At 38.6% G+C, this 21,554-nt stretch overlaps 1 protein-coding gene across 1 annotated transcript; it reads right to left on the bottom strand.

The window, feature by feature from the left end:
- Nucleotides 1–1,861: 1,861 nt before the first annotated feature.
- On the bottom strand, nt 1,862–18,323 carry LOC18426101 (pentatricopeptide repeat-containing protein At1g80270, mitochondrial). The gene is made up of 4 exons (XM_011622079.3): nt 18,087–18,323; nt 16,637–17,237; nt 3,540–4,303; nt 1,862–2,696 (listed from the first exon to the last, which is right to left on the bottom strand). Exons 1-4 carry the CDS (start codon nt 18,119–18,121, stop codon nt 2,183–2,185), a joined length of 1,914 nt encoding a protein of 637 aa, XP_011620381.1. The 5' UTR covers nt 18,122–18,323; the 3' UTR covers nt 1,862–2,182.
- Nucleotides 18,324–21,554: the final 3,231 nt, after the last annotated feature.

The following is a 21,554-nucleotide window of genomic DNA, read 5'->3' as shown; positions in this document are numbered from 1 at the left end:
AACAATCAAAGTAAAGTTCACCTTCAAAGTGTTGAGAAATGTGGTTTCAATGCTTGAAATATTTGTAATAGCTTTAAAATATATTTTTATCTTTAATTATAAAACTTAAAGCTTTAAAAATAGTATAGATCGAGCAGATCAATAAAGATTTGAAATTCTTGAAAATTGACGATCTACAAATATGTTTTAAGATGCACAGTTTTCAAAACTTGAAATCTATTTTTTTCTTATGTTTATGCATCTTGGTGTCGAGATGATCAATTTGAAGATATTTGAACATCAAAACAACCTCTTCAAGTGAAATTGTTGGGGCTTGTTCTAATTTAATTGTTTAAAGCCTCAGCTTTATATAAAGTTTTCGAGTTTAAAAGGTATATTGCTTATGGGAAAACCTAAAATCCTCAACTAAGAAAATATAGCAATATTGCTTAAGAAAATTTTATTATTTATTTATATTTTAGGTAATTCAGCAGTAGGAATCAATCTTCAAATGTAATTTTGCTAGTATTGCTAGAAGTCAATTGCTAATCACTCAAGCCCAAACTCGATTCCTAATTTGAGAGTAAAGTGCTCTTCCAAATAGAGCACAAGAATATTATTATCAGGATGTTTGCATGTTTCAATAACTTCATTTTCAACCAAGGGGAAGAGTTTTCAACGACAATAGCAGAGGATTTTCACAGTAGTCATGCTTTCAAGTAGCCCCATTCAAACAAGCCTCACCTCAAATCTTTGTTTGGAAAGCACTTTCGGAAAAGAAAATATCCAAGATAGCTCTAAAATCAATTTTCAACACTAACAATAAAATTTGAAACTAAAAAAATGGTACAATTCTTACGGATCTGTAAACACTTAATTTTATACAAAATAGACAGTCTAGATAATTTGTTACAATATACACTATTTTAAGAGCATGAAATCTTTTTTTTTCCATAACCATAATATTCAAGCCAAGATGATTGATGTAAAGGTATTCTTTACTTGTTTTGATAGGGCTGCAGCCCTATCAAACCATTTTCCTAACAAAGAAAAAAAGAGATGATTTCTAGGCCATGCATAAAGGCCCCATCTTCAAATTATACGGGGTTCTGGCACTTCAGTTGCAACTTGTCCCAAGAGATTTGAGGTTCACATTCCAAACTGACCCGTGAGAAGGAAAATAGGCATATAAGCACAGAGAAGAAAATAACCCCCAATTTGATGGTATTTTGCCTGGAAATCAGAACATTTTCATTTTCCTAAACTTGGAATTGCAGAGATAACTTCTCTCCACCAAATTCCCAACCAAGAGAAATAACAAGAAAAATAAAGCCAAAAAAAAAAACTCAAATAAACAGTCACAAGAGCATCCTCCCAAGCTAATACCTGTCTGTGCCAGAATCTAGGTTACGTACACATTTTTCATGAATGTAAGTGTGCATATATGCCTGATCCCCCACAAGCACATGATAAATAAGATTCACATCTATGCTCATAAAAACACGCACATGCACGCAACCATAAAAGCATGTGAACAAAAGCACACAAGGACGTGTGTGTGTGTAGACACACAAAGCCTAAACATCCTGTTGTTCTAGGATAAGCCATCAAAGCCCACATGTATGAATCAACAGATGCCATTCACACTCGATGTCATACATATAAACACCATTATATGGTGCAAGAGGGAGGGGTACCCTAGTCCACACGCTTGCCATTGAGGCAATACTTTCAACAACTAACAAAACAGTGCCCATGCAACTGTCAAGAAAAAGAAAAAGACAACCCCCATGCTACTTATCTCACCAAAGAAAAATAATCCCACGCCTTCTTAAATGGCTCTCCCTAAGAAAGAAGAACATGTCATATAACCTCACCAAAATACGAAAACATCCAACAACGGTAAGAATGTATATATCACAATCATGCATCATAATGTATGTAAAATGAACTTGGGTTATCCATCAAAATGATAACCAGTACATAACCCTCGAACAAAAATAACTAAATAGATATATTCTAGCCTATCTCAGCATGCTGCTTCATTGTATGAGGAGGTATAAGTCCAATTTATGTCCAATAAAACTTGGCTTACCATGATCTACAAGTCCTTTTGATAACTTAGAAAACCAACATACCTCAGACCCAAAGCACGCTGCCCATCCATCTACTCCTTTCATTGGCCTTGGCTATTGGCCTATCATTAGTCCAAGAGATCTGAGATGGCTGTCTTCTTAAAGGCATCAGCCTTAGTTAGCACGGAGGCCATAAACCTATTTGGGAAGACATTGTCGGCCTTCAGTCTCTCTCTAAACCCATATGCTGGGGTGTTTGCATTCACATAGGTTTGCAAGAGGGTTTGATAATGGGACATTCTTCCTACATATCCAGCCTGTCTCAACCTATGGAAAATCTTTTCAGCATTATGAATATCACCTCTCTCGCAATACTTTTCCATGATGACCATATATGAAGAATACAAAGGCTTCAATCTATTCTTTGAAGACTGACTTGTCCAATTATTTTGCTGAGCTGCTGCCTTGGCCAAGATTGAATCTGCCTTCTCCACCTCGCCAGCCTCCACATAGAGCCTCACTAGGGCATCCCAAGTGACAGGCCCGATTGTGATCCCATTATCAGCCATTCGCTTCACAAGGTCCTTCCCCTTGTTCAGCTGCTTGTGGGTCGTATATACCTTGATGAGAGCACTGTAATACCTGATATACATGAATTCAAATGTACATATTGTTTATTGAGTTGGTAAACTATCTAAACGGTAAGAATTTGTGTATTAACAAACAAGAAATTAGGAGAGAACAAGAACATATATTTTTTTGATGAAAAGGTTAACTTAGATAACAAGAATATACATACAGAAATATATCAAACAAGAAATGACAAAAAGAAAAGAAAGGAAATATGATAAAACAAGATATCCAAGAAAACAATTATGTATGACTCATGCAGGTTACATCTATCCAAATACATATGTTGTTTATCTGAATGGTAAACAATTGAAAAACAATTTCAACAATTTCAAATAAGTATAACAAATAAAAATTTAAAATAAGCTATAAGAGAAAATGGATAGAAGTATTGACCATGTAGTAATGAGCAGGTAATTCATTCCCTAAATTGCCTTCAATTAAAAGGAAACATTAAATCATTATTTTTTCATTAGGTAAGCAAGGATTGGAAACTGCAAAGAGGGAACGATAACGACTAGGTAGAAGTAACTAATCATAGCAAATCAACCGCACAAAGAATTTCTCACTGCTGTTATTTCACAAGATTGTTTTCAGAAATTTTGATTTGTTTGGGAGAATCTCAGGGGACATTTAACAAAGGAAAATTTATGACATGCCTATAACAAAGGAGTATGTCAATCCCTATATGTTCTTAAAAAAGATGCGGAAGAAAATAAGAGGAAAGATAGTTATTCCAAAGGCACTATATTGAGTCTATTTGTTATTTTTATTTGATAAGTGGCACTACATTAAGTCTTACATGCATCAATACAGTGATAACTATTTGACAGGAACATATGAAATGCCATATACCTCGAGGAAATATTCTTCCAAGTTTTGAGCATCCTTTCGAACACTGCCTCTGCCTTTTCTGTGTCACCCAACTTGCCCCAAGCCTCAATGACTGCCAAGCACTCGTCGAGGCGGGGGCTTGGCTCAACAACCTTCCATATCCTACTCACCTCATCAGCCTTGCCTAGTGCAGCATATAGAGGGAGAAGGGCCTTGCAAGCATCCCGATTCCTCTCTATATCTTCTCCCTCTAAGTCCTTCAAAACAGCCTCCGCCTTATCTATGAATCCTCCAAAGATGTAGTACTTGGCCACTGTGGCTTGAAACGGGATGTCAGGCACAAGGCCCTCAGATTTCATGCTCGTTATAATTTGTTCCATTCCCTCTATGTCACTAGAGCGACCTTTGACGTCAACCAGGAGCTTGTAAGTAAAACTCGAGGGCTTCACATTATCCTTCTCCATCATCAATAGGACATCTGCAATTTTCTTTTTGTCTATCCTTTTGTAGATCAAGATAAGCTGATTGTAAGAGAATGCAGTCATTTCGAAACCCAAGTCCTTCATCTTGTTGAAAACCTCTTCGGCTTTCTTGACGTTTGTGGTTGTTGAGCAGTTGGCCAGGAGAGTTCGGTAGACAACTTCTCCTCTCACTGGTTGGGGAAGTTTCTCAATGTATTTCTCAGCTCTGTGGATCCCATGCACTTTAGCGATAAGGTCTACACGAGATGCATAATCTCTCTCATTGACTTCAAATGGTTTGTTTGCGTCAAGCCAATCAGAGAGCTGCAAGAACAAAGGAAAGCAATGAAACCACAAGAAACAAGGGAGGCGCAAAGAAATATCCATATAAACAATCAACTTTCTAATGAGAATTTCATAGTGAGAATAAAAATAAATGAGATAATGCCCCAAGACCAAAGAAAAGAAATTACGGTTACTTATGAAAGAAAAAGAATGATCAGAGAACACTGGAACAACAAACTCCCTTCACCATTAAAATTATTACCGGTCAAGCTACATCCAAAGTTCACCTTCAACACACTACTAAGCTGACTTGCTTTTCCTCACACCCCAGATTGTGGAAAGGGAAAAGCAATTTGTGTAGCACCACTAGATGGACACATTGAGATATGGATTACACTTGGAGATCGGTTGATAAAATGGAGGAGAATCAAAAGATAAGCATGAGAACTGATGACTATCTATTATTCCCATGTGCTACGAGAAGCTAACTGTTAGCTGCTTCCCTTGCTTGGGATGGAGTTAAGATGGGTCTTACTCTTTATTTGGGACTTTAATCTCCTGCCCTGACCTTTTATGGAGCTTTATGTTTGTTTTCCCCCTAATCTTACTTTTCTTTTCTGGGGTTATGCCCCATTGATTGCATTCTTAATGAAACTTGATGTAATCCTCCACCTTGACTGCTATATCTGAAAAATAGAAGACAGATTTCATCTTTTTTTTTTTTTTTGGGAATCCAGACGTTATATAAAAAATAATAGACTGATTAAACCACATTTCCTTCCATTGTCCTTCATCGTTCACTCCAGTCTTAGGGAGAACATCAACCAAAGAAGCTACTATAGGCTGCAATAAATCCCGGTAAAAATTTGTCCTAGTGAAAACCAAACAAAAGCAGCCACTATGAAAGATCTGAACGTGCATAAGACCAAGGAAAACTTGCTCATTCTCTCGAATAAGCAGAAAGCAGAAGAATCAAACTGAGACAGCAGTAACTAGGAATGCTGCTTAACAACATTGCACGTAATACAGAACAAGTTTAAAACAACTACAAGTCTACAACTACATGGATCACAACGGAATGGAGTTCCAGTGTGTAGTCAAACAACACTCTCCCTTAAATAGCATTGCAAGCTCAATCAACAATTTGTTCAGAGTGATATGATTCTTTTGGCTAATATAGAAGCAACTGAATCAATGATTGCGTGAAGTGATGATATAGGATTTGAGCTAATCCTGTATCAAGAGGCAATCAATTCACATGTCCAGTCTGCTTGCAAAGATAGAATTAATAAATATCATAATAGCAAGCACGCAATTAAAGTGGGAAAGGAGCCTTGATTTATCAAATGCATGACCATGATAATTAGAAGTCCTCATAGTAACACTAGTGCAAATGGAATGATCTACAATATGCTCAGTTTGGAGACCATGTGTTGATTCTTGCCTCCCCAAAAAAGCACAGAAATAAAAGAAATCTCTGACAGGTTTTGGTTTATAAAGTTACAAACCACTACTATGTTAAAATATAACCGCCTCCTCAGGGTAACCTTGTGCTGTACTAGAATGCAAATCTTTTTTAATACTTGTAATAGAATTTTTCTTAAGAAAGAAAAAGGCTTGTAAGAAAAAACTCACATTTTTTTTTTAATTATTGACATCAAGCATTTTGAAGTTTAAACTATGTGACATGGATTCTTCTATTTCGATGCTGTACCCATGCATGTAATGACACACATATCAACACCGATTCTCTAGGATTCTTCTTGTAAATTGACCATTAATTGCATTATCTTAATGGTTTGATCTTTGACCACCTAAGTCTACTTTCCCACATCTTAACACCTATTGGAGCTATCCCTGAGTTTTCTCAAGTGTATTTATTCTGAAGCCTAGCCTTTCTTGTCTTGCCACTCATCAATCTCAACATCCTCATCTCAGCTTCACTTTTTATCTGGATATGTTGTTTCTTGACTGTCCAATATTCTGTCCCATAAGTATGGCCAGTCTTACAGCGTCCTATAGAACTTCCCTTCAGTTTCATTGGTATGCAACGATCACATAAGACTCCCAAAGCACATCTCCACTTCGTCCACCCAGCTCTAACTCTATACACGACATCTGTATCCATCTCTCCATTCTTATGGATTATCGAATCAATAATAAGAAATTTCCTTTGGAGGGGCTGTACTAATGCAAACAAGTGTTATTTAATAGCTTGGAATATGATGTGTCAACCCAAAAGAGGCTGGTGGCTTAGGTATCCAAAAACCAGTGATTCAAAAAGGCGGCCGCCAAGGGGGTCTAGAAGGCCTGGGCGCAAGCGACCAATCTGGGTGGCAGTTCCTGGGCGGCCGCCTAAGCGGGAACAGAACCTAGGTGCCCAAGGCCTGCGCCCTGCCGAGGCGGGCGCCCCGCCCAGAGACAGAAATTTTTTTTTTTCAAAGTTGACAAAAAGGGATCAAAACATCACCCATTGATATCAGATTCAATTTTTGATGTTTTATAAATCTACTGGGGGGGTTTTTATAATATTTTGAGTCCTTAGAAGCATCTTTGACTGGGCATCATTTTTGGATTCGACTGGGAGGCCCAGGTTCTACGCGGCTTGGACCCCCCAGGCGGCCTAGGACCTGCCTAGCGCTTTTTGAAACACTGCCAAAAACTAAGGGAAACAAATATGGCTTTGCTTGGAAAGTGGTGTCGACGTTCGAGGGCCGCTTAGGACCCGCCTAGCGCTTTTTGAAACACTGCCAAAAACTAAGGGAAACAAATATGGCTTTGCTCGGAAAGTGGTGTGGACGTTCTCCTCGATGAGGAACAAGTATGGAAGGAAATTGTGGGAAGCAAATATGGATGCCAGGATGGGGGCTGGTTCCCAAGCCACCCTAGACCTGGGCATCAGGGGCAAGTACAGGCAAAAGCGGGGAGAGGGTAAGATTTTGGTCTCTAAACTGATTTGTGGATGGGCACCAAATCCTTAGCTAGCCAATGGCCCCAACTTTCTCCTAGGATGCTAACACCATGGCTTTACTAACACCATGGCTTTAGTGCGGGACTACGTGAAATTCATAGAGGGCAGCCTGATATGGTCCGCACAGCAAAGGCCCTCCTCTTCAAAGAAGTGACACCGCAATTCTTGTCTCTATTGACCTCTCTAAATTATTTTTTTTGTTCTCCTAGAAGGAGGGGACCAGCTTCTATGGGCTGCCACATCCTCCGGCAAATTGGTGCCTTCTTTCTATCACTCCATGCAGCAACATAGGAACCCAAGCACATCTTCAGAAAATTATGGTCAACCCCGTTGCCTCTAAAGATCCAGGCTTTGTGTTGGACTCTAGCACATGGAAAAGTCCTAACTGCTGACCAATTAGAGTGAATGGGGATTCCTCCACCAAACTGATGCATCCTTTGCCAACGGGAAGAGGAGTCAACAAGCCACCTTTTGCTCCACTCTCCAGCTGTTCTTTCCATGTGGACCAACATCATTAACCTCTTTCAGATTCCTTGGGATATTCCTAGGGGCATCAAGAAGCCGTTTGGGGCCTACATATCCCCTCCCCTCCCAAAACTGGGATGCAACACCTGGAAAGTAACTATCTTGACAGCACAATGGACAATTTGTCTAGTAAGGAATAATAGAACATTTCGGAGCCAGCCCAGCCACTTTCCTCTCTCCTTGACTCCGTGACCGAAAAAAAGCACTTGTCTCCTTTTGGGCCGGGAAACTAACTCATTGCACCAATTTGGGATCTTCCATCTTTATCTCCATTTGGCAGAGAACCTTGCTCCTCTCAACTAAGCGGTCCCAACCACGGGGCCACTTGGGCTTTCCCAACCATGGTTCAACACGGATGGTAACTCTTTATGGAACCCAGGTCCTGCAGGATATGGGAGCCACCTTGCAGATGAAGCCATATACTCCTTCCTTTCTCGGGTTGGATGGGGCACACTGATTCAACTTAGGGCGAAGCTATTGCATTACTGAAAGGCCTGAGAGATCATTCCTTACCTAGCAAACTCCTAAAGCCTTCCAGTGGAATGTGAATACAGTATCTTGGGCAAAAGGACATACAATCCCCCCATGGAGATTAGCCCATCTTTTTGACCTTATTGGTTCTCTTTGCAAGTGACTGCGAATCATCTTCAGCCACATCACCAAGGAGGCCAACGCCTTAGCCGACCAGCTAGCAACACAGGGAGCAGCAACTCCACCGTCAACAACAGAAGCAGCTTCTTGACATCTCTCTTCTCCCCTCCTCTCCCTCTCAGTCCTAACTCTAGTTTTCTCTCTCTTCAGTCTCTTTTTTTTTCAATCTCACTCTCCTCTTTCATTCTTCTTCTCTTCTTTTCTCCTCTGAGTTATGTATTAGCCCACATCTTGTGAGCAGAAAGCTTTTCATTTATTTTCTTTTCTCTAACTCCACTTTTGTTATCGGGCACCCATCTCTTGCACTGCCTAAGGGATTCTTTTTGTAATGTAGCTACAATATAATACAGTTAACTGTTCTCAGAAAAGAAAAAAATTGCTGCTAAATTCATGATAACCAAGGATTGGATGTTTTTTTCCTTTTTGAAAATTGAAGTTGAGTTTCTTGAGAGAGAGAGTGGAGCTGGACTAATTTGAGCAATTAGAACTGTGGATTCTATGTTTGTTGAACTTGCGCTGAGAGTTCTAGTGGAGAAGAGTGACATTTTAGGGGTATGAATGGAGGTGAAGAGAAAAAAATGGCGGTTTATGTCATTTGTAGTAGGGTTTTGTGACTGTAGCATGTAGTTCAGAGAGAGAGAAGGAACGGTGGGTAGGGAGGAAAGAGAGAGTAGGGCAGAGACGAGGAGTGCGAAGGATGGTAGAGTGGAGATGGCAGGGGCACAAAGAGGGAGAGGGGGCAGGGCGTAAGGGCTTTTGAATGAAGAGGAGAGAGAAAGAGAGAGAGAGAAAGTTCTTTCATTTTTTTATATTATTTTTTTGAGAAAGTAAACTAAAGAAAACTTTTTTTTTAATAGAACAAAAAAAATGCCAAACAAATGGAGGAAAAGAATTGTGGCACCTATTTACAAGACCAAAGGAGACATACAAAATTGTCAGACTATCGAGGGATCAAGATTATGAGCCATACTATGAAGCTTTGAGAGAGAGTGATTGAACAACGACTAAGGCATGAAATGAGTGTATCTGAAAATCAATTAGGTTTAATGCCAGGAAGATCAACAACCGAAGGCTATTTTACTACTTAGGCTACTGATTGAGAAGTTAAAGGTGAAGGGAAAAGACCTCCACATGGTCTTTATTGATCTAGAGAAAGTTATGATAGAGTACCCCGATATTTGATTGGCAAGTGTTAGGAAAGAAAGGAATCTCCAGACACTACACCGACTTGGTGAGAGATATGTACGACGAAGTGCTAACTAGTGTAAAACCAACAAGTGAGAGACGAATGAGTTTTCAGTGACAATAGGTCTACATCAAAGGTTAGCATTAAGCATGTACCTCTTGTCTTAGTTATGGACGACTTAACTGGGCACCTACAAGATGAAGTACCGTGGTGCATGTTGTTCGCAAATTACATAGTTTTGATCGATGAGACCTGAAACGACGTCAACACAAAGTTAGAACTTTGGAGGGATGCTCTAGAATCCAAAAGTTTTAAAATTAACAGGACTAAGACAGAGTATATGTGATAAAAGTTTAGTAATAATAGGAGTAAAGACGAGGAAACAGTTGATGGCCAGGAAGTACAAAAAAAAACCGCACTTCCGATATCTTGGGTCAATAATCCAAGAAAACAGAGAGATTGAAAAAGATGTCACACACAAAACTAGAGCTAGATAGGTGAAGTGGAGATGTGCAACAGGAATTCTATGTGATTGCCGCATACTAATGATGCTGAAGGGCAAATTCTATAACACAGCTGTGAGACCAGCTTTACTCTATGGGGCGGAACGTTGGGCGGACAAAAAACAATACCCATAGAATGAGTGTAGCGGAGATGAGGATATGAGATGGATAAATGGAAAGACAAGAAGAGATAGAATTCGAAATGAGCCCATTCGAAAAAATTTAGATGTGCCACCAATAAGCAATAAGATGAGAGATAGTAGACTTAGATGGGTTGGCCATGCGTGGCACCGACCCAGTAAAACACTTGTTAGAGGTGCGAGTTAGTTCAAGTGGAAAGATTGAAAAGGTTAAAGGGTAGGCCCAAAATGACGTGGTTGAAAATAGTCCGAAAAGATATGGAGACTTTTGGCCTCACTAAGGGTATGACCTTTAATAGAGCAGAATGGCGGACGACCAAGATTCATGTAGCCGACCCCAATTAGTTGGAAAAAAGCTGTGATGACGATGATGATGATATTATTCTCATCTGAAGGGCATTTTCTGGCCCCAAATACATGGAGAAAGCTATGTGTGGATCATTGTTTCAAAAGGCGAACCACCCAGAACCTAGGCAGTCTAGAGGGCCTGAGCACCTCGCCCAAGCCAAGGAGGCCAAATTAGGCGGTCTGCCTCTGGGTGGTAGGGTACCCACCTAGGCAAGCGCCTACGCCTAGCGCACCGCCCAGGGGGCGAAAATGCCCCTAATTGAGGGATATTTTTTGATTTTTTGAATTAAAAAAAATTTAAGGGTGGGTTTGAGGTTCATTTGAAACCTAAATACCATTAAAGCCAATTTTAGAGCGAGAAAAACCTCAAAAAAACTAAATTTTGTGATTTTCATAGGATTAAAGGGTTTCTCAAAGTTACGAAAAATGGATCCAAAATCACCCATTGAGATTAGATTTGGTCTGGGAGTTTTTTTACGGCTATTAGATGGTGTTTTTGAAGATTTTAGCACTCAAAAACATCTCAGAGGTGGAAGTTTGGAGATCAAGCAATCAAAATAAGTGCACGATTTGATTTGTTAGATTGCTTGTAAGCCTTGTATTATTTTGAGAGATCTTCCTCGGGATCTATTCAACGTGATGATCCGGGATGGAAACACGGCTACAACCCAAATCTTTTGGATAAAAATTGCATAAGACGCAATTATTGTGAAAATGATACAAAAAGGAGCAAAAACCAATTTAACAAACATCTTGACGGTATTAAAGGGAATGTTGCCCTTTGTAAAAATGGTCATGAAGCAATCAGAGAGGAGATTAACCAATATATGAAGTAAAACACAAACAGGAACAAAATCCTCATCATTTGGATAGATCTACTCTTGGTTCTGCTAAAAGAGGTGATCCGGGCTGGAAGTATAGCAATAACTCGAAACCAAATGATAAAAATTGTATAAGGTGTAATTTTTGTGAAAAAGATACCAATAGGTATTAGCCGATTCAAGAAACACCTTGCCAGTATTAAAGAGAATGTTGTGTCTTGTAAAAAGGTTCCTTAGGGAAGAGATTAGACAATATTTGAATTTAATAGAACCAGAAAAGGAAGAAAATGAGCCTTGTTCTATGAAAATATCTTCTCCAGATTCTTTTAAAAGAGGTGATCCATGTTGGAAGTATGGTCATAACCCGAATCCGAATGACAAAAATCGTATTAAGTGTAATTATTGTGGAAAGGACACTAATAGGGATACTCACCGGTTAAAGAAACACCTTGCCAGTATTAAGGGGGATGTTGCCTCAGGTAAAAATATTCATGAGGCTACCAGGGACGAGATTATACAATATTTGAGTTCATGAAAGCATAAAAAGAAAGACAAAGGTGAACACGCATCAGGTAAAGCAGCCAATACTCATCTGCACAGAGTAAGAAGGGGGGTAGAAGAAGAGAAAGAAGAGGCAGATTCAGAAAAAACAGAGGAAGACGAATGTTATGTTGAATACGGGGATGATTCTCTCGAATCTGATGCATATGAGAAGGCTTACCCTGCTTCATCTGATGATGACTAAAGAATGAAGACGCTTGACTCTTGGTATTGACTATTCAGTCATAGACTGTATATTTTTTTTTTTTTTTTTTTTTCCAATTTCTAGTTTCTACTATCCAATTCTTGTGTGTATATTGTATGGAAATATGGATTATGGACTATCTAAATTCTCCGCATTCCGTTAGGACTTGTCCAATTATTTGTTTATTTTTGTGCCACCCAGGTTCTAGGCGGCCTCCTACCCAGCCGCTTAGGCGCCACCTGGCGTTTTTTGAAACACTGGTCCGGGCCTTTTTTTTTTTTTCAACATGCACTGTTTGCACTAATAGGATTGAGCGTTTATCATGAGGAATGTTGCATGTTAGAGCTTGGATTTAAATTTCCCTAAAACCGAAGTACATTTGGTCCTGAATATAATTACTTACTAATAGGAAGTTGAGTTCTATAGCAGCCATAAGAAATTTCCAATATTGCAAATTTCTTGAAATTATTCGTCATTTTCCTCGCATCTTTCAATATAGTTCCCATTTGTTTCCCATATCTATCCAAACTCCAAACATGTCAAATACATATAATTTCCAAGTTCTGAACCATTTTTTCCCAAGACAATATTGCTGTTTTAATTCATCATCTACCCAAGATGCAAAAAGTAACAAAGACCCAACAGGAGGCTTACAACAATGTTTATTGCATGTCAGGCCAACAATCTACACATAACTCAATTATACAGGTAACACTGTCGATAACTTACCAACTACAATCGCCAACGAGACCTCTTTTTTGTAGGCAACCTAAATTCAATACTTAGCAATAAGAATATGGCATTTTATCTTAGGTATAGCTACTAGTTGATTCCATGAATCCCGAAGATGTAACATTCATTCAACAACTTAATGTACAAACTACAATCACTGACCATTGTGTTCAGCATCCCGCTATACCTATTAGTGCCTATATTTGCGCACGCATTATGGAACCTTTAAAGGAGATTCAAAGGTCTCATTTTTTATTCAATGGGTAATTCGAGATCATAGCCATTCATTTTTCAAAGACATCATGCCTTGCAAGTCATACTATCAACAAATTAAGGTAAAAAATACAAACACCAACAAATGCATTCACTAATGGGTAGAATTTGTGTCCCTTAAGAACATTATAGGCTATAGCTTTCCCCGACCTTGAAAAACATTTAAGAGGTAGTAATGAGGGGCCCATAAATGTCCCAAGTTATGATTCTCCAAGTAAGATTTCAATTGGAGCCCAAAAAAAAGCTCCATATTCCTAAGATTCACCATCCATTCAAAATGGATAACCCAAATCTGATTTTGGGGTGACAATTGGTTTGGAGATTATTTAGGAGATTATTCTCAGAGGCTTCTCCAAAAAAGGATTTCATTTGAAGCACCATAGAAACTCCTAACCCCTTCCAATGCCCTGAACAACCTAGATTTGCGTTAGTTAGCATATGTACATGCATTAACAAATTTCAAAGGGCTATGAATCACATCAAGGAGTGAGAGAACAAGCTCATATAAAAGCCAACCAAAACTTATCTTCTTCTGCATCTCTCTTCCTTGCTAAGCAAATCCTTTTGATAATTAGTGTGCTCCCTTTCTCTCTAAAAAGTGTGTTTGCTCGCATAACCAAGGGTTTCATACTCCTTTTTCTGAGTTGTTTAGCTTTAGTGGGTTTCCTCCATTCGGAGAACTGGCAAATCATAAAATATTTTGGTAATTTAGACCCTCTCCAAGAGTGCAAGCTATAGAGAATAATAGTAGTTCACAGAGAGGTTGTATCTTGGGGGTGATTTCCCCATGCACCCCATTGCATCTTGGGCAACCAAGGGGCATCGACCACCTTGAAGAAAATGGCCCTAGTGCTATACTTCTAGCCCAGGGAAAAAACATTTCTTTAAGTTTGTTTTCAAGCACTACAATCTAAAAAATCTAGTTTCGAAGGACCCCAAAACCAACATACTGGGGGAAGCTCACCATCATGAATACCAACCTCCGTTATAATCCTTAGTTCAGCTTTCTTAAATCTCCTTTAGCTGGCCACATACTCCCGAAAGTGGGCTTGTTCTTGCACTATACCCAATAACAATTGAATGAACCTTCCCAATACCTTTTTGTTGTAAACAATAGAAGAGTACCACAGTGGGGATTAATGAAGCTGCAAGTATTGTAAATCCAGAGGAGAAGAGTTAGACCTTAAGCTATTCATGCAATGTCCTTCGGTCAGTGAGAGCCTCGAGCACCATAATGTTGATTTTGGGGTTCTTCAATATCAGATTTTGTACAGATAAGAGCTTGAAAACAAACTCTCAAAAGTGCTTGCTCGCTAGACCAGAGGCACAACACTAGAGTCATTATCCTTAAGGTGATTAATGTCCCTTGCTTCATTGCCCAAGACAAAAAGTGTGTAGCGAAATCCCCCCCCCCTCCAGGAGACAACTGCCCAATGAAGCACTCTCCAGCATGCACTTTTAGAGAATACGCCAGGTATCACACTAGCATATTTTGCCACTTCTACCAAATGAGGAAACCCACTAAAAGGGCACTGCTCTGAGAGAGAGAGAGAGAGAGAGAGAGAGAGAGAGAGAGAGAGAGCTCCAAATATGGAGTGCAAAAAACACAGTTGGTTATGAGAGACAACATACTATTTAGCGAAGCAAGCAACTGGTAACAAAAGGGAACTATTTAGCAGATAAAAGAAGCAGAAGATGAGTTTCAGGTGGGTTTACTATGAGCACTTCTCTCTCTAGTTTTATGTTTTTTATGGGCTCCTTTAAGAATTTATGATTATGGTTTTAAACAACATGGTTGGTGGATTACAAATAGCTATAAATCACATAGAGGGGAAAGGGGGAGGGGGGGGGTAGAGAGAGAGAGAGAGAGAGAGGGTGGGAGGGAGGGAGGGAGGGCATGTTGGGTACTTTAGGGCATGCACAGCCCAAAAATGCCACTCTCTCATGCATATACAGCAGTACGTACACACAGCAGTTTACAGTTAACTGCAGTTTGTGGAACATACCTAGTTGCAACTATCTTACATAGTGGAACAATTTTTTGAGCTCCAAATCAATTTTGTTTTAAGGAGATTCTATTTGGAAAGGAGATTGATAATTCTATTAGGTCTAAACTCCAAAGCGGTTTGAGGTAAGTTAACATAGAAATCTAATGTTCCAAGGGACTGAAGAAAGTTCGCCTTCAACTATTTCCCTCTAGAGCCTAAATCTTGCAATGAAAATTATTTGCATAATGAAGTATTTATATTAGATTCAAAGGTTGCATGTTTTCTCAAATGGACGATTCAAAGATTACAGCCTTTAGTTTTGAACACTATGCCCTAGAGTCATATAATGACTTACAATTAAAAGGAAGGAATAAACAAAATAAAAGTGCAACAATCACATGTTACAGAAAAGATGACTTTGAACTTTGTGAAGAGGCAGCTCTCATGAGCCATAACAATCAAACTGGTTGCTCCAAATTCCCATGAAAATAAAAGAAGATGTCATTAAGAAAGAACAATCTTAACTAGCATAGCTCAGAAAAACTTCCAATGCAGCATGCAAGCATTTTTATGCTATTAAAGTATTAAAAGTGGGTACCCAAGAGCCATCTCCATGAAACGCCACACGCACAAACACACTTACATATGTATGTATGTTGTATGTCGTGAATCGATTTGAATATATGCACATGCACATGTATTAGACACATATACAGACAAATGTGCATGCGCATTTCTTACACTTAGGCATCCCAACCACAGCAGCCCAAATATTGTCAAGAGACACCAAGTTCTATCAATCATATCATCGCACAATCCAAACATCCCGTAATGGCAGGCAGCCAACACAATGTTAGGAGCCACCTAGCATCTTCAAACATGTGTTCTCACAATCCAACAATTGGTTCTTTCTAGGCTAACATATACGAGAAAAACTTGCCAAGGAAGCTCTTCAGCTGTAAGTGATCCATTTAATAGTTAAGATAACCATGAATCCAAGATTTATTCCCTACCCTAATCCCTAAAATTTAGCTTTTATACTTTTGCAAAGAGATGATGTCTACGGTCAATCATGGGAGCATGACCATCCATCCAGTGCATACATTGTACATGGTTTTCAAAACCACGCTAAAAATAATCCAATTTCAATATGATAACACATGTTTCAAACTTAAAATATCCACAATTAAACTTCAGAGTATGATACCATGTTATAACTAAGAAAAAACTGAAGTTATCATCCTACCAAAACAGAAACAGCTTTCCTATCATCTTATTCAAAGCTAACAAACAAAGAATCTGTTAACATTCAATAATGGATGCATGCCCATAAAAGTTTTTTTTCTATGACAGGTAAATGATATTCACCAACGACAAGCGGTACACATCAACTTGCACCACGAGAAGGCATGCATCAATGCGGATGAGAGAGAGAGAGATAGAGCAGATACAGCTTGGCATCAATCAAGTTTAAAACACGTTTGCTTACCTGTAGAGCCCTTGCAAACATCCGACGCTTCCGAAGATTGAACATGGCTCCCCAAACAACCTCCCTGTTGACAACATTACCATCTGCCACCCACTTATCAATAGCACTATGGATCGATTGGCGCTGAGCATCCAAGATAACCTTGAACAAACGAGATTCGACACTCTTTTTTGGGGCCTCCTTCTCAACAAATGATCCTCCTTCTTCTTCTGAAAGACAAGGCTCTACTTGTAAATTTTCCGAAACATTTTCAGTTGAATCGTCGTCAGATAACTCAGGTTCTGAAACCTTTGATTCTCCAACTTCTTCTCCGGAATCATCAGTGTCTTGGGCAGTTTCCAGCTCTGAAAACCCATCTTCTAATTCTTCATCATCCTTACCAGACTCAGTGCCAGCTTGTGAAGAGAGAGAGCGACCCTCCACCATGAATTTATTTTTGAAAGATGGACAGTGGAAAAACCTCTTGGTCGAGCGACACTGATGGCATTCAATGTTATTTACAGTCCTTTGCCAGTTTCGCAAGACATTTGCTTCTGTTTCATTTGGAAATTCTAGCTTGCTAAATGAAGCTCGAGACACACACAAAAGATATCCATTGTTCCTGATAAACATCAGATTATGCATGTCGAATTAACTTAAGAGGAATTAACTCAACAATGAACTGAAAGAGAAAACATGCAATATTCTCATATACATTCAACATGTAAGTAGTTGAAGGGAATTTGCATTTGTCTTTAGGTCAATGAAGAGAGCTTAATATAAAATCTACTAATCCCCAATGTGAGAGCAACATTAGCACAAACCAATAAAACAAAAAAATAAAGAAATAAAGAGCGGGACTCACAAAGCAGACAGTACAATCACATAAATATTATTTACAACTACTTCAAAAGTTGGAGTCCAATCTGGTTTCATACGATTCCTGAAGATAATGCTGTCCGAATGAAATGAACTGAACAAAAACAAATGGGAATGATCCTTGGACATGAAAATTTCACATTCTAAATAAAACAGGAGCAATTATTCTAAGCTTAAAATATTATAAATCCTATCTGAATTCCTTCCTGCATATTAAGGTGGGACAAAAAAAAAACAGGCGAAGTAAAACAAAACCGGTACAGCTACAAAAGAATCCCAACAAAAAATGGAAGATAACGTGAATGATAACAGATTCACGGCTTGCAAATGCAAAACAAAATGTTTTTTGGGATAAGCAAATGCAAAAGCAAAGATGTTCATATTGCACTAAAAAACAAAAGCAACAGAACTTCCCTGTATAAGCTTGGACTTCTACAGATATACCAATAGAGATGGATAAACAATTAGAGAGAGAAACAAATAACTTACACTCGCTGAAGAACACGGAGAAGTATGGCTCAGAAGTAGGTAAAAACCAGGGCGAAAAAAAACCACAGAGCGAAGGAATTTTAGAGAGAGAAAGATGCATTACCTGAATGGATTGGCTCCTCTGCGCAGTGCCCACATGACAACAGTTGGTGGGAGAAGGAAGAAAAGAGAGAGAAAGAAGCGTGAGATCAAATGCAGAGAGAGAATACGTCAAATGTTAGAGAGAGAAAGGGAAAGATAGCTGTAGTTTGGAAGTACTGTTAGAGAGAGACGTGCAGGGGTGCATAAACCCTACTTCGACCTTCAGTTCTGAAGTTTGTTAGAGACGCGCATAAACCCTTAACCAGTCACGGATATATATATCGGAAAATGGCAGTCACTCCCAAAATAGAGAGCGAGCACACTATGCTCCGGCGGGACCAGACTATTCATTTGCTTCCTCGCGCAAAAACATGTACTAAAAACTTATTAGATCTGAAAATCTGCCATCTATTTAAATATCATAAGGTGATTACTTCCAAATAAAAAAGTTGGAGTTAGATTTTTCTTTGCAAGAATCGGGTGGTGTTTGTTCAATTTGGGATATTGCTTTAGTCTTGTAGAATGTGTGCTTGATTTCTCCCTCTTTTTTTTTTTCTTTTTTAGAGAAATTCAGAGCTTTATTAATCAACAATTAAAAGGAAATTACAAAATTCGATACCAAGTCTCAGTTAAAGTAGTGCCTCTTTTGGCAAGGAAATCTGCCAATACATTAGCCTCACGAAAAACACACACAAAGGAGAAGAGAAAAGGCCTAGATATGTCCCAAATTTGTAGCAAAATGGACCGAAATCCCCAGTGCGATTTTTGCTCCCTATTATACCACTTGATGACATTCAATGAATCACCTTCCACAAACCCTAAATTCCTTGCCACAAAAAGTTTTAAACTATTAAATAGAGCAAAGAGTTTTGCACAGTTTGCAGTTTTCTCTCCCAGAGGGCTCGCATAAGCAAAGATAACAGGTCCATTTCAATCCCTCACCACTCCTCCAAAACCAGCTAGACCTGGGTTTCCTAATGAGCTACCATCGAAATTAAGTTTAAAAATCCCTTCCAATGGAGGTACCTATCTCCCATTAGGCCTGTACGTAAAAGAGCCAAATTGGAAAAGATTCGATAGGTTTCTCCTATCATCCACTTCCAGAATATCTTTCCCAACTTTTGTAATTATGCATGAAAGCCAAATAGAGTGTAACATTTTCTCCAAAATTCTCTCAATAGACATACAAATTCCATCAAACACTCTTCTATTTCTTTTATTCCAAACTTCTCATATTATCAGTCCTCTCGCAATTTGCCAAATCACCATGCTTGTTTGTGGAAGCATAGATAACACTAAGTTTGAGATTATCCCCTTGACTTCCAAAAGCATAACCATTGCAATCCCAAGTTGGTCAAAAAACTATTCCCAAATTTAAAAAAGTAAAAGAACAATGGAGAAACATATGAGTACATGTTTCAGCATCATTCTTACACAATAGGCATATATTAGGCAAAAACTTACCTTTCTTAATATGATTATCAACACTGAGAATCTTATCTTGCACTGCCAACCATAAAAAGACTTAAATCTTAAGCGGCAAAGGTCACTTTCAAATAATGGCAATTTCAGGTATAAACCATCTCCAACGGTCATGGAAAAGTAGCTTATACATTAACTTCACCGAGTATAAGCCATTTGAGTCAATCTCCCAAACAACCTCATCGGATGCATTATGTGGAATATAAATTTTCTAAAGAAGTGTCAACAGTCTAACATACTCCCGAAAAATCTATTCCAAAATTCTATTATAGGGGAGAAAAATATTCCATACAATCTGATTGCCCCTAATTTCAAAAATATCGGCAATAACAGCATTGGGATTATCCCTATTTTTCTATTTCATTCTCTCAATTTTGTTTCGGTTCGGTTTGGAAGCAATCACCTTATGATATTTAAATGGATTGCCGATTTTCAGAAAGGGTGCGGTTTCTACAGAGTCGAGGCTCTAAACAACCAAATTAGAACCCACCTATAAATAGTGTCGAGAAATATGGTTTCGATACTGGAAATCATTGACTAGCCTTAAAATATATTTTCATCTTTAATTAGAAAACATAAAACTTCAAAAATAGTGTAGATCTAGTAGATCTATGGAAATTTAAATAACTTAAAATTTGACGGTCCAAAAATATGATACAAGATGCACTGTTTCCAAATACTTGAAATCCATTTTTTTCTCAAATCCATGCATCTTGAGGTCAAGATGATCAATTTGAGGATATATGGGCATCAAAACAACCTCTTCTAGTGAAATTTTTAGATTAGGCTCTAATTTAATTGTTTAGAGCCTAGGCTCTCTATAAACTTTTCCCATTTTGTTTTATAGACTTGGTTTTTATATGGTACATTCCCAAAATTTGGGGTACTAACAATAGGCTCATTTTATTTTTTAGTGCTGGCGTAAATGGACAGTTTACTCCTTCGGGAGCAAAAACTTATTTGGCAAATAAAATATCCAAATATATATTCATAGAGGAAAGAAGGAAACAAAGTGTGGAGAGAGTACACCAAAGAGACTTCAATTATGTTGTTACAAAGGGTTTATCACCACCCTCCAAATAGTAAGTTCCAAGATGATGAAGAGACCAAAACCATCCCTTTTTTTTGGGTAAGTCAGTGGGGGAGAAGGCCCCCTACCCGTTTTATTATTAATAAAAGAGCAAAGAAAAATAAATTAACATACAGCCCTATGATGGGCAATTGTGCCAGATCATGTAATAAAAAAGATGAAAGGAAATCTGGTGGTCTATGGCACCATACAGTAGCATCGGGGCCAACAGCTGCCTGCTTAGCTAGGGCATCAGCAATCATATTAGCCTCCCGAAAGACATGTGTAATGGACCATCGATGAGAAGAAAGTCAAGTGCAACAATTGTCTACAATCATATTTAGCCTTCATGGAGCACGTCATCGATTCTGATTGACATTCACAACCAAGGCCGCGTCACTTTTTATCTGAATTGGAAAGCAATTCCTTCGAATAACCAATTGAACTCCTTCGTCAAGTGCCAAGAATTCGGCATGGTTATTAGAAGAAAACCAAAATGTTTTGCGAAAGCAGCAATAAAACATCCCGCTCTGTTCTTGAAAACTCCACCACCACCTGCTAAACTTGTATTTCTCAAGGAAGCATCATCAATATTGAGCTTGTAATTATGAGCCTCAGGAAAAAACCACGGTATCGGAATAAAGGATTTTGACCTGTGCTGCTCTCAAGTTATTCGAAGACTACCAATGATGGCCTTTTCTGATAAATGAAAAGACCACTTCTTAACTTCTGCTAGTGCTTGAACATGTAAGGCAGTCATTTTCACAATAATCTCTCTCTTGGTAGGTCTTGACTCAAATACTATTATGTTGCGCTCTTCCCATAGTAACCAAATAGCAGTAAAAAAAGATGGAAGACCAAATATTACGAAGTCCATGTTATTTAAACCTGAAAAGTAACCACCACCTAAGTAAATCAAGGACATAAGTACTGAGGACG

Source organism: Amborella trichopoda, chromosome 1 (genome assembly GCF_054954075.1).
Source record: "Amborella trichopoda isolate Santa Cruz 75 chromosome 1, AtrichopodaSantaCruz75HAP2 v2.0, whole genome shotgun sequence".
NCBI lineage: Eukaryota > Viridiplantae > Streptophyta > Magnoliopsida > Amborellales > Amborellaceae > Amborella > Amborella trichopoda.
This window is presented reverse-complemented; position numbering and strand designations above follow the sequence as displayed.